General features: G+C 40.8%; 1 protein-coding gene across 2 annotated transcripts in view; it reads left to right on the top strand.

Annotated features, from left to right (window-relative positions):
- LAMA4 (laminin subunit alpha 4) overlaps positions 1–12,362 on the top strand; it is a 146,129-nt gene that overhangs the window by 33,641 nt on the left and 100,126 nt on the right. For both annotated transcript variants that reach the window (XM_006931958.4, XM_003986472.5), the window contains exon 3: positions 3,706–3,807. In XM_006931958.4, coding sequence (XP_006932020.4) covers positions 3,706–3,807 — 102 coding nt within the window. The remainder of the gene's footprint in view (positions 1–3,705; positions 3,808–12,362) is intronic.

Raw genomic sequence — 12,362 nt, 5'->3', positions numbered from 1 at the left:
TACCTTTTAATATTATAACGAAGGTCAATTTCACCAGTTTTTACAGAATTTCAAGACAGTTAGTACAAATTGACAGAACTTTCTGGAGCCATGACAGAACATTTCTACATAAAAGGAACAACATTTTACAGCTCTTCCTTGAGGACATTCAAACTTCTCTTGAACCACTTAAGAATTTACCATTCCAAGAAATCCTCTAAGATTCTACAACACAAAGGGTCCAAGGTAGCCAGTGCATGTGGTAGTGACATCAGAAGCTCCCAATGAATGCCCAGGGCTTCCATTAGCCTATATGGTGCCTTTACACAAATTTAAAATGGTGCCTCCCCTCAGGATAGACGAATTACAAAATATAATCTTTCAGGTAAACAAGGCCCTACAGGAAAGCAGATGGCTGGGTTTCTACCCAACCCCACCCTCCCGGCAGGGGGCCAAATGACTGCCCCACGTGACCCTATCCCTGCCTCCCTTTTTCTTCCTATCTCCCACAGTTTAAGAGACTGGAGCCAAGTCAATTTCACACAAGGTCAGAGCCTTAGCCTGGGGAGTGGATAAGTGGATAATGACAGACTCTCTGGGTGAAGTCACCTCCTAAACTTGGCACAACATAAAGATTTCATTTGGCACGTCCAGTCTGGGCAGTGGCTGCCTGGACTGTGTCGAAAAAGACTGGAGACCAAATCCAGGCCTAGTTGGGAGCAGTGAGTCTATTAGCAGCATAAACCATTGGTTTCCAACAGCACATATGCTTCAGATTTCCTATCTTGGGCCAAACAATTTAAGTCACAAATATTCACTGAGCAATTAACATGTACAAGGCACTATGAGGGACGTGGTAGAGCAATCCTTTCAAACCTGGTCACCCTTTAGAATCTTCAGGGGACTTTTTTTTTTATTTAAATCCAAGTTATTTAATATATAGTGCAATAATAATTTCAGGAATAGAATTTAGTGATTCATCATTTACATATAACACCCCGCGCTCATCCCAACAAGTGTGCTCCTTAATGCCCCTCACCCCTTCAGCCTCTCCCCCCACCCAACACCCTACCAGCAACCCTCAGTTTGTTCTCTGGATTTAAGAGTGTCTTATGGTTTGTCTCCCTCTCTGTTTTTATCTCATTTTTGCTCCCCTTCCCTTATGTTCATCTGTTTTGTATCTTACATTCCACATGTGAGTGAAGTCCTATGATGTTTGTCTTTCTCTGACTGACTTATTTCATTTAGCACAATACACTCTAGTCCCATCCACATTGTTCCAAATGGCAAGATTTCATTCTTTTTGATGGCTGAGTAGTATTCCAGTTATATCTAGATAGATAGATAGATAGATAGATAGATAGATAGATAGATAGATACCACATCTTCTTTATACATTCATCAGTTGATGGATTTTTGGATTCTTTCCATACTTTGGCTATTGTCAATAGTGCTTCTTACCCTAGAACACTAATTACCAGATTCTTGTAATTTTTCAATAAATCTAAAGCTATTCTAACTTTACCAGCAGAATTTACCAAAACTGTTTATTGCTATTGTTATTTAGGTTTTTTTTTATGTTGTGTAATTTTATTTTTGTTTTTTTGTTTTGTTTTCTTTTATTGTTTTTTTTTTATTCAAGAATAATTAACATAGAGTGTTATATTAGTTTCAGGTGTATAATACAGTGATTCAACTATTTTTGTTTTTAAAACATGAGTGTCTTGATTTAGCTAGGGCCTCAAGGACATAAGGGATTAGCTACCATCATATACAAACTGATGCATTTATTCAGGGCAAATCTTAATTTTCTTTGTCTTCTTCAGGAAAAAGAGCTGCAAAAGTGCCCAAAAGGCTTGAACTAATATCAATTGAGAGCACCTTCACTGAAACTTGATGCTTTGGGCCAGAGGAAGGTCCTACTACAGTTGATGATACAAGTAGATCTTCTCATGTTCTGTTTCCAGGCATCACTACCAGACTCCCTACCATCACTAGCATGCTTTTCTCCTCCTAATGCACCTCTAGTCTCTGCCCCACTCACTGGGACTCATAGAAACTCATAAGGATCAGAATGGTGGTCACAGGGGCTGGGGAATAGGGGAAATGGGGAGAGGTTGGTCAAAGGGTGCAAATTTCCAGTTACAAGATTATCGAGTTCTGGATACCTAATGTGCTGCCCAATGAGTGTAGTTAATAATACCGTATCAGACGCTTGAAAGTTGCTGAGAGAGTAAATCTTAAATTTTCTCATCACAGAAAAAGAAATGATGATTAGGTGGCATGATGGCCGTGTTATCTAAAGCTATGGTGGTAATCGTTTTGCAATGGATACATGTATGAAATCGGATGGTCTAAATGAAACGCTACTTGCCACAGTTTTAGCACCTTTCTCTCTCTACTGTTCCTTGTGGAATTGAGAAAAACCACAAACTCTCCATTATAAATTATAAATCGGCTCCCTCTCAGTCTTACTTTCTCTCACTTAGAAAAATGGAATTTCTGCTTTTCTTCATGGACAAATGTCATTATGCCCCTATTAAACTTCCTCCCAATTAAATATATTAGATTTTAGTTTTGGGATCCCAGCTGGTGGTGTTTTTATACTGTGAACAGTGTCTAGTGGTTGTTTCTTTACAGACAAAAAAGCAAGAGGAAATGGGCTTGCATAGCAGTCAGAGGGACTTCAGCCAGATATAATGAAAAATTTCCTGGTGGCCAAGATAGTACAAACTACAATGAGTCAATGAAATGGGGCATGGGGGGAAGGGTGATGTGAAATCTTCTACTCTGTAAGTTTGTGGAAACAACCCAGATGCTTATCTGTCTGGAATTCTTTAGAAGTAAATCTGTCTGATGGGCAGGGAGTGGACTTCCACGTCCACAATGCCATTGCTGCCTTGCATCATCAAGGCATCCTGAAGAAACAGAAAAGACATAGTCACAATTCCAATCACATAAATAAGGAAAAAAATCTTGCAAAGCTTCTCAACTGGGGCATGAGTGACATTGGTGGGAGGGTAATTCATCATTGTGCAGGTTGACTCGTGCAGCACAAGGTGGTTTAACGTCGCCACAACCCACTTAGCACCTCTGGGTCTAAGGATTTGGCCACTAGAATGAAGGAAAATAATGTGTTCCTCGCAGAGCTGCTTGGATAAATGAAATCTCTGTCACCCACACAGGACCTGACAAGTGTAAGAACTCATTAACTTCCCTACTCCTCCCTTTAAAATTTTAGGATCTGAAGAGATAGATTTTTTTTTTAAAGAGCCCAGGCATAAAAGACACATCCCTAAGCTGTTATACCATAGCCAGTAATTTGTGATACTATAAGTCTTTATTTATAGGGAACCTAAAGCAACTTCTCACCTTGACTGATTGTCAGAGTTTTATTTTGTTTTGTTTCGTTTTGTTAGAAAACATTAGAAAATTTCTTTCTCCTTTACTGTTACCCAAAATCTCCGTATTCTTCCTTCCAATATTAGGACAGTGTTAAAGGTGTTCCTATGCTTCCGAACAGTTTTTAAAAAGGAGGGGGAGGGAAGATAGCAAAGAAAATTGGACATACACCACTGAATGGCAGTGTAAATAGTTTATTCTGGTACATTTTGTAAAGAAATATTTAGATAGCTGAATAATCATCTCCCCTATTCTTCACAGAAAGCATTGACCAAAATAGGTCTTTTCAATAAAGCACATGTTTTTTTGTTGTGTCTGTTTCAGAAATGTGGTGCCGGGTCCTTTCTCGCCCAGTCGGGAGCATGCATGCCCTGTGACTGCAACGGCAATTCCAACGAGTGCTTGGATGGTTCTGGACTCTGTATGGTAGGTTGGGGGCACCCATCACTTTTCAGACATTTCCTTGGCCTTCTGTGTCTTAAGTGGGGATAAAATATCCTTCCTGGACCTTTGAGCTACCTAGGAAAGAGCTAATCAAGCTCTCTTTTTATCCTTCACCTTTTCCTGTAAAACACTTCGTAGAAACTGCTTACGATTGTAAGTGGCCATCAAGGCATACGTGTGACTGTACATAGTCCTCCTGAAGGGTGACTGACTGACCACCCTTGGCAGCTGGTTTCTTCCCGGAGGCCAATGGTGAAGAGATTGAAAACAATACACGGCGGGGGAAACCATCCATCCAAATTCCTCTGTAATAGTATAGTTTGCCATATGTTTGGCTTCACTCCACCTAAACCAGGGGAATAAAACAGTTGTTTCATATAGCATAGTTCACAGCTTAAGATAGTCAGGTCTACAGATCAAAATTTGTTTAAAATAAAAAGGCCTGAGCCAAATAGCTAATAAAAACGAAAGCTCTGGCCTTGTGGTCTTTGTAATTCTGTGTTTCAGCCCCGAGAGGACTATTTTTCCCCTTAACTGGAGTGAATCCCTGAATTCCCCAGTTAACTCTTCTTCAGTGAAGTATCATAGAGACTCATGGAGGAGACCAAGACAAGCCTTCTGGCAAAAAGTGCTTGCCACATCTTTTCTATTCTCACTGAATGGACTGGCAACTTCGTGAAAATGGCTACCGAAATATTTACCAGAAATGGCTTTAGGAGAAGTCCCAGGAGGCATTTTGAAAGTCTTATGCCCCAAGATCATGTTTTCCATCAGGAGCTGTACCACACGGCCGGAAAATCGGATTCTTCAGGATCCTCTGAGGCAGAAGAGAGTTTCCAAAATTGCAAGGGTATTTTTGCATAAGCTACAAGAATTCTTAATTAAGTGCACCCGGTTTCCCTCAAAATTAGTATAATTATCCCTGTTAAGCAGATCATTTTGATTACAAGTGGCCTCCGAGGTAAGCACATGGAGGTGTGATTTTACCCACTGTAAATGCATTACATTAAGATGCAAATTAGAACATTTCATCTACTTGGAACCTAGCAGTTGCCATTTTTCTAGAGACAGAGAGGAGGTAGTGGCAAACACTGGGCACTGCCATCTCTCTGTAGTATTTGTTCAGTCCTGGTGTTTCTGTCTTCCCCTTCCCCCCATCTTTTTAATAACCGTTACATCCAGGATGTCCTCTGTAGCCGTGTAGGCACACGCAGCTGCCAAAACCTGCCCCTTTCTAATGCTTCCATCTCCGGTTTCCTGTTATTTTAATCCCAGTGACATTTGAAAAGAAAATCCCATGGATGCACTTGAACCAATGATGTACATCTCTGATGATTTGACCAAGTAGAGGCTCTTTGCCATCTGGCTTATTAAAATAGAAGGCGATAGGGACGGGTAGGCCCCGTCAGCTGTTGTCAGGCAGCCAGTAAGATGGAACACTGAAGTAAAAAGACAAAAAAGACCATCCTGCTAGTGCCTGCGAAGAGCTATGACAAAGCCACTCTTCCTGACGATGACGTTGTCAGAAAAGGCCCTGTCATGGCTTCATCTCTGACCTAGACGTGAGCCTCCGAAAGGGACAGTCATCACGTGACTCCTTCAGGGCTTCTGGGCGTCCGAAGTTCCAATAAAAGTTTGGGAATGGGATAAGGGGTAAGTTTTTATACGCCTGCTCAAGGAAGCTGCCAATCTTCCCGCAGTTACTTTGCTCCAAGACAGAACATTTGAAAAAGAAAGAAAGAAATAGCCGTCCTACCCCACCCGGAAGGAAATAGCTTTCTTCCCTGAAGTAATATATGCTCGATGTAACAAACAAACAAAACAACAACAATACAGACCTAGACTACATGAAATTCAAAGTGAAAATCACCCACAACCTTATCCCCCAGAGCTAAATGTATATATGTCTATCTATACACATATATATTCTTATAAATTTCATTTGGAAAGACAGAAAAAAAAAAAGGAAGTAACTTGTATTTAATTAAACGTAAGTAGTAAGCAGAGAGGCTTGCCCAGATAGTAACGATATGTTGTCATTTAGATGGCAAATATATTGTCAACGGTGTCCCACTGGAATCAAACTCAGATTTTTCTGTTTCCCTTGGCAGCCCCTTCTGGCCTCCTGGCCGAGCAGTGCCAGATTTTAGGCTCCTTCCCTGTAGCTCCTTCAGTTCACCCAGTTGTCAGGGCACCAGGCAAGAAGCAGTGGCTGGAGGAACACTTCCTCGCTGCTGACTGTGGGCCGGAGTTTCAATCAGTTCTCACTGCTTAACAGCCTCACTCATTTCTCCCATCTTCCATACACAGCCAAAAATAAACGGCCTTCTTTTATTTCATCTTGTTTCATTTTGTTCTTAGTTCGAAGGCTTGTAATGCCTCTGCCTTGCCCTCCCCCCCCCCGTTGTTTCTGATTCTTCCCCCATTCCAACGTCCATTTTTAATTTGACCTCATCTTTTACAGACTAATCTTAAGGAACTAAGCCATTTGACAATAGAATATAGAGTAGACAAAGTTACGCTACCATTTTAGATATAGCAAAGGAGCTTAGAGATGTGTCCACAAGAGGGATGCTAACGCTTCAAATGCAGGAAAGTGGTTAAGTGAAAAGTGAATGAAATCCAACATGTGTTGGATGTTTCCAAAAAGCCACCTTGCATCTTATCAGAACTAGAATGCATTGGGAAGGGTTCTCAGCTGAGTCAGCCAGGCGAGACCCCAAAGGCCAGGCAACATGGCAGTGAACATGGCAGACTCTCTAGGAAGGCTCCAGAAGGAAGCATGAGAAAGGAATTAAGGAAAAGAAACATGTGGAAGCAGACAGATGGCTGGTGGTAGGAATGCTCAGTTTCTAATAACCCATATTTTATCCCAAGTCTATAAACTAGGCCCAGAGAACTAAGAAGAAACCATGGCTAAGGCCAGTTCCCATCCAAAAAGTTGTCTCATCATTAGAGAAAGCCAGGCGCCCACTGACCAGAACTAGACGGAAGAAAATCTGACTTGAAGTTCACCACTGACACAGCGCTTCTTAGGTTCCTTTTGATTAAGGATCGGTTCGTCTATTGATTTCATCTATCCATTTAACAAAAAAAGTGTTTTACTTGAGCACCACCTATGTGTAGACACTGGGTTGGGTTGAAGGACTGTCCAGACAGACGCACCCACTCGAAAATGCTGGTGGACATGACCAATATAATAAAGCTCAAGGTATGAGGACCATGGGAGCTTTAGAAACACACGCAGAAACCCCTATCTGTTCAGTGGCAAATAAATGAAAAATTAAAAATAATACAGGGTCTGTGCCAGCATTGCAAGAAAAACATTTTTTGTAAATCTGAATGAAAATATTCAGATTTCAAACCAGAGAACTGCACAAATATAATTGAAATCTAAAGAGACACCGTCAAGCTGTTAAGTATTTATATCTGGCTAGTGGAGACATGGATGGATTTTTATTTTCTTCTTTTCACTTTATAATATGCCTCCCGAAATTTTCTGCAACTGCCTATAGTAATTTTATAGTTAAAAAGATTGATATTCAAATGGACTTCTACCCCACCCTAAGCATAATGGAGAAAGAGAAGTAATCCAATATATTGAAGGTTAATGAATTTTTTATTACTCCTAAAGCCTAATTAAAACTTCATTCAGGAAAGCAAAGATATTGCATCTCTAATTTCTGCAGATACTAGCATTTTTCTCATGCTTTTCAAACCCTCCTTTATTATGTGTGTAAGACAGAAATCAACCAATGTTAAGTTCCTGTAAGACTAAAAATGTGTGGTTAATAAACCAGCACATTCATTAGATGTCCCAGAGCAAGAAAAAATTCAGTTACAGAGACTTCTTTTTCCTGTCTTATTTCCAACTACAAAGTTGGTATCTAGATCGAGTGCATAATTCTTACAACAAAATTTTGACAATTTTCCAATATGTTGCAAACTTGGAAAACCCCCAAATTTTGCAATAGTGATGGATTTGGTACTATGCTAACTGAAGCTTAGCAGAGTCTACAGAATCTGAAAGAAAGTCAGAAAATTGCATGTCCAAAGAATTCAGAGTTCTCTGTTGCTTTGCGGCCAGTCATGTAAGAAAATAATGGGAACTGACTGCAAATAAGTTCTCCATATATTGTTCGAGTTTCTTCTTCCAACCCTGAATGTGTTCCTCTTCTGATATTCCCCTTCTCAATTAACTACCGTATCATTCTGCCAGACCCTCATGCTAAGATGTCCCAGATGCTTCCTCGGCTTCCTTTTCCACTTCCCCAACATTCAACCTGGAAGAAAGCCTCTCCTCTTCTCTGCCATCCCACTGCCTTAATTCACGTCCACAGCATCGCTCCCTGACTGCTGCCATGGCTCCCCAACTACTCATCATGCCTTGCTCCAGACTTACCTTCCCCTAACCAGCAATGGAGACATCTTTCCACCTAGTCAAGGCATTCTCCTTTCTAAAATCTTTCAGGAATTTCTACTCCAGCCCCACTGAGCTTCTCACTACCACCAAAACTAACTCTGTACGAGCACCCCCTGAGTCTGAACTTGTGTTCGCCTGCTCTCTACCTGGGATTCCTTGCTTATCCTTCGAGGCCTAGTTCAAGTGTCGTCACCTCCATTAGGTTTTCTCCAATTTTCTCGAGATGAGCTAGACCCTTTCTATCCTCTTTGTCCCACAGTAGGTACGTACTTCACACATACCTCAGTCATAGCACCTAGCACTCTATATTATTGTTTGTTTACCTCTCTCTGAGTAGTTTGCCTCACAAGTGTGAGTTACTCAACTGCAAGAACCGGGTCTTTTTCATAAAATGACACATAAGGACAAAATGACACATAAATGAACCTGGTCTTCATTTTAGTAGCAGTCACAGTTCCGTGTCGTGATAGCAGCTTAATCCAGCCTTGTTAAGTGAATGAATGAATGAATGAGTTAGTAAAATAAGAAACCAGCAAATGTAAAAATCTTTAATTTTATATCATATGAGCCACTTGGGTCACTCTTCATTGCAGTAAAATGTACTGTCCTTTTATGCTAGATACTCAGGCTCAGGCCCAATGTTGAGCAACTAGCAAACAGTGTTACCTATAGTAGGTGTTTCTGTTTAGACCCTTGCTTCTCAAAGTAGAGGCTAGACCGTAGCACTAGCAATAATTGGGAGCTTATTGGAAATGCAGACACTCAGGCATCCTGACACCCTAGACATCCTGAATCAGAATCTGCATTTTCACAAGATCCCCAGGGCATTGGTATGCACAGTGAAGTTTAAGAAGCACTGATCTGGGGCGCCTGGGTGGCGCAGTCGGTTAAGCGTCCGGCTTCAGCCAGGTCACGATCTCGCGGTCCGTGAGTTCGAGCCCCGCGTCAGGCTCTGGGCTGATGGCTCGAAGCCTGGAGCCTGTTTCCGATTCTGTGTCTCCCTCTCTCTCTGCCCCTCCCCCGTTCATGCTCTGTCTCTCTCTGTCCCAAAAATAAATAAACGTTGAAAAAAAAAATTAAAAAAATCTAAAAAAAAAAAAAAAAAAAAAAAAAAAGAAGCACTGATCTAGGGGGGCCTGAGTGGCTCAGTTGGTTAAGCATCTGACTTTTGATTTTGGCTCGGGTGATGATCTCATGGTCTTGGGATTTAGCCCTGCATCAGGCTCCATGCTGTGAGCTTGGAGCCCACTTGGAATTCTCTTTCCCTCTCTCTTTGCCACTCCCCCACTTGAGTGCCCATAGTTGCTCGCTCTCTCTCTCTCTCTCTCAAAATAAATGAATAAACTTAAAAAAAAAAAAGAAGAAGAAGCACTGATCTAGATAGAGCAGAATTTCTCAAACTTTTTGGTCTCATGAGCTCTCTGCATTCATAAGAATTATTCAATTAGCTAAAGGTCTTTTGTTTATGCAGATTATATCTGTCCATAGTTACTGCATTTGACATTTAAAACTGAAAACTTTTCTCATATTTTCTTGTTAATTTATTTGAAAATTACAGTAATGAACCCATTGCAGGTTAACATAACTAATATGCTTTTATAGAATATAAACATATTTTACAAATTAAAAATACGGTTCATGTTTTGCTTAAGAGAAGGCAGCTGGATCTCATACCCCTGGTGATATCTCCATGTCATGTAGCCCCAGGAAAATTCTACCTTACAGCATGAGAAAATGAGAGTCCAAAAGATAAATAAAATCTTAATATTATTATGAGGATAGATTCGACCTCCCTGGACGTACTTTGAGAACCACAGATCTATATAGACTATAATCTTGCATAATGCATGTGACAAACCACATGAAGGCCAACCTGATCCCCTTAGGCTTCTTCCAACATTATGTTCGTTCTGCGGCCAAGTTATTGAGACAGCATTTCTCATGTGAAGAGTCACAGCTGGTGCCCAAATGCCATTCCTAACACTTATCCACTTATCTGCAATCAACTGTCTACATGCAGCTTTCTTAACAACTGGCCAAAGATTCAGAATGTTTTTTTCATTTTTAAGTGGGGTCAATTTTATGTAAAAAAATAAATTCCACCCCCCCCCCCACCCTCCACAACATATTTATTGTTGCCAGTTTTTCTTTTTGTTTTTTAAATGGTAGAGCTTTGAGGGTTAAAGGCATAATTGCAATCCCAGAGTAAAAGGCTTCAGAGCTAGAAGAAACTTTACAGGCCATCTCATCTGGATTCTCATTTTACAGATAGGGAAGACAGACACCAAAAGGTCAAGTGACTCGTTCAAAGTCCACCAGCTAGAACATGGAAGCAGTAGAAATCTTTGTCCTTGCTCCCAGCCTCATTTCCACCAGCCTTCCAGAATGTACATTAATGCCTTTCAGGGAATTCCCTGACAAACCCGTTAAAAGAAGGCAGGTGAGGAAAATCCGTGTTTGCACTCTGAGCATGTAAAGGTCAGAGAGATTTGGTGAGTTAGCCCTTGAGGATAATTGCTCCTTGTGGCTGCCATGGCAGAATTAGAGCCCTGACAAGAAGTCCAAAGCATCCATCAAGCCATAAGGGGACAGAAGGGAATCAGCTCAATTTTGCAGCTTAATAGGCATTTCAAGCAGGAAGAATGACCTAACATTTTACAACAAGCTTGTTTTCTTCTGCACAGATGGGCTTCATCTGTCCAACAAGGACTCAGACAAAGTTGACCTCAGCCTATGAACAGACTTGTGCCTTAGATTCCTGGTAGTCGGGCAAGGCTCATTGGTGTTCCCTGGGATGTGAGCTTGCCAATTTTGAGCTCATTTGGGTACATGTTAATTTCTTTTATGTGCTCCAGACACTAATTCATTAATTCATGCTTTCCCACTTTTTCCTTCATTTTTTCCCCACAAATATTTACTAAAGGCTGACATAGTTCTGGAAACAGAATTAAGAAGTGGAGGACAAATATGTTAACAACAGTTGTCTTCACATCTTACTTTATTTTCCAGTTTCTCATTAATCTGTCAGGCAGTCTGAACTGGCCTCTAAATTCTGTTCTTCTAACATAGTTCTAATCAGGAGCCAAAGATTGCCCATTCCTAATGGCTGATCAAATGCCCAAAGAGTGTTCAACCGTGATAACCTGTCGCCTAAACTGGAACTCTGCCTTTTTGATTCCAAGTCCAAACTCTTAGTAAAATTCTATGACACCTACATAAAATGTAGTCATTTTATGACTCTTTTGGGAAAGGAGACTTTTGTCTAACATATTGGAGAAGTAGTATAATATGGGAATTAACAGCCTGGCCTCTGGAGCCAGATTGCCTGAGTCTGAATCTCACTTTTGTCTCCTTCTGTGTGATAATTTATTGGGCCATTTATTTCACCTCTCTGTGCCTCCCATCTCTTTGTATGTAAAATGGGGAAAAAATAGTAACTTACTTACTTTAGAATTATTGTAAGAATTAAATTCATTAATCCATATGAAATGTTTAGGGCAGGACTTCACTATTATTAGTCCATTTTGAACTTCAACATAGAACACAATGACAAAAACAAAGAGCTTAGAGTTCACCTTACTACCGCTACTCCATCCTGCCTCCCTAAGGTTCTTCCATTGAGCATTATTTGAAAAAAGCTTTGTCTGTTGAAGATCTTGTGTACAGATGTTACCAAGGGAATGGACCAAACAGGAGGGTGCCTCTTTGATGACATTCTAATTCTAACAGCATAATTTTTCACTGAAATGCTATTCGACTTTTGTACACTCTGGGGGATATAAAGCTGAAAATATCACAGTGCTAATGCCATTGCCTTGTCCAACCCAGTTCAGTCCTGTTGGAGAAATCTATGAGACTAGCATCACTGACTCTTTAGAGTACTAGACAGAAATTAATCCGTGAACTTGTCACTGCTGAGTTGACTCCAGTCTACTGAGTACGTCCTTCATTTGAGTTAGTAGCAGTACGGTACTGACAGGCACAACGTGGGGGAAGGGCTGCTGAGGTTGGGAGCAAAGAATAACAGTACAGTGTGGGTAGTAGAAGGAGGGAAGGATCCGGGAGGGGACATCAGAAGGAATTCCTGGAGGTTTCAAGGCCATGTACAGATCTT

Source organism: Felis catus, chromosome B2 (assembly GCF_018350175.1).
Source record: "Felis catus isolate Fca126 chromosome B2, F.catus_Fca126_mat1.0, whole genome shotgun sequence".
Lineage (NCBI taxonomy): Eukaryota > Metazoa > Chordata > Mammalia > Carnivora > Felidae > Felis > Felis catus.
Note: the sequence above shows the minus strand (reverse complement) of the source record. Positions and strands in the feature narration are given on the sequence as shown.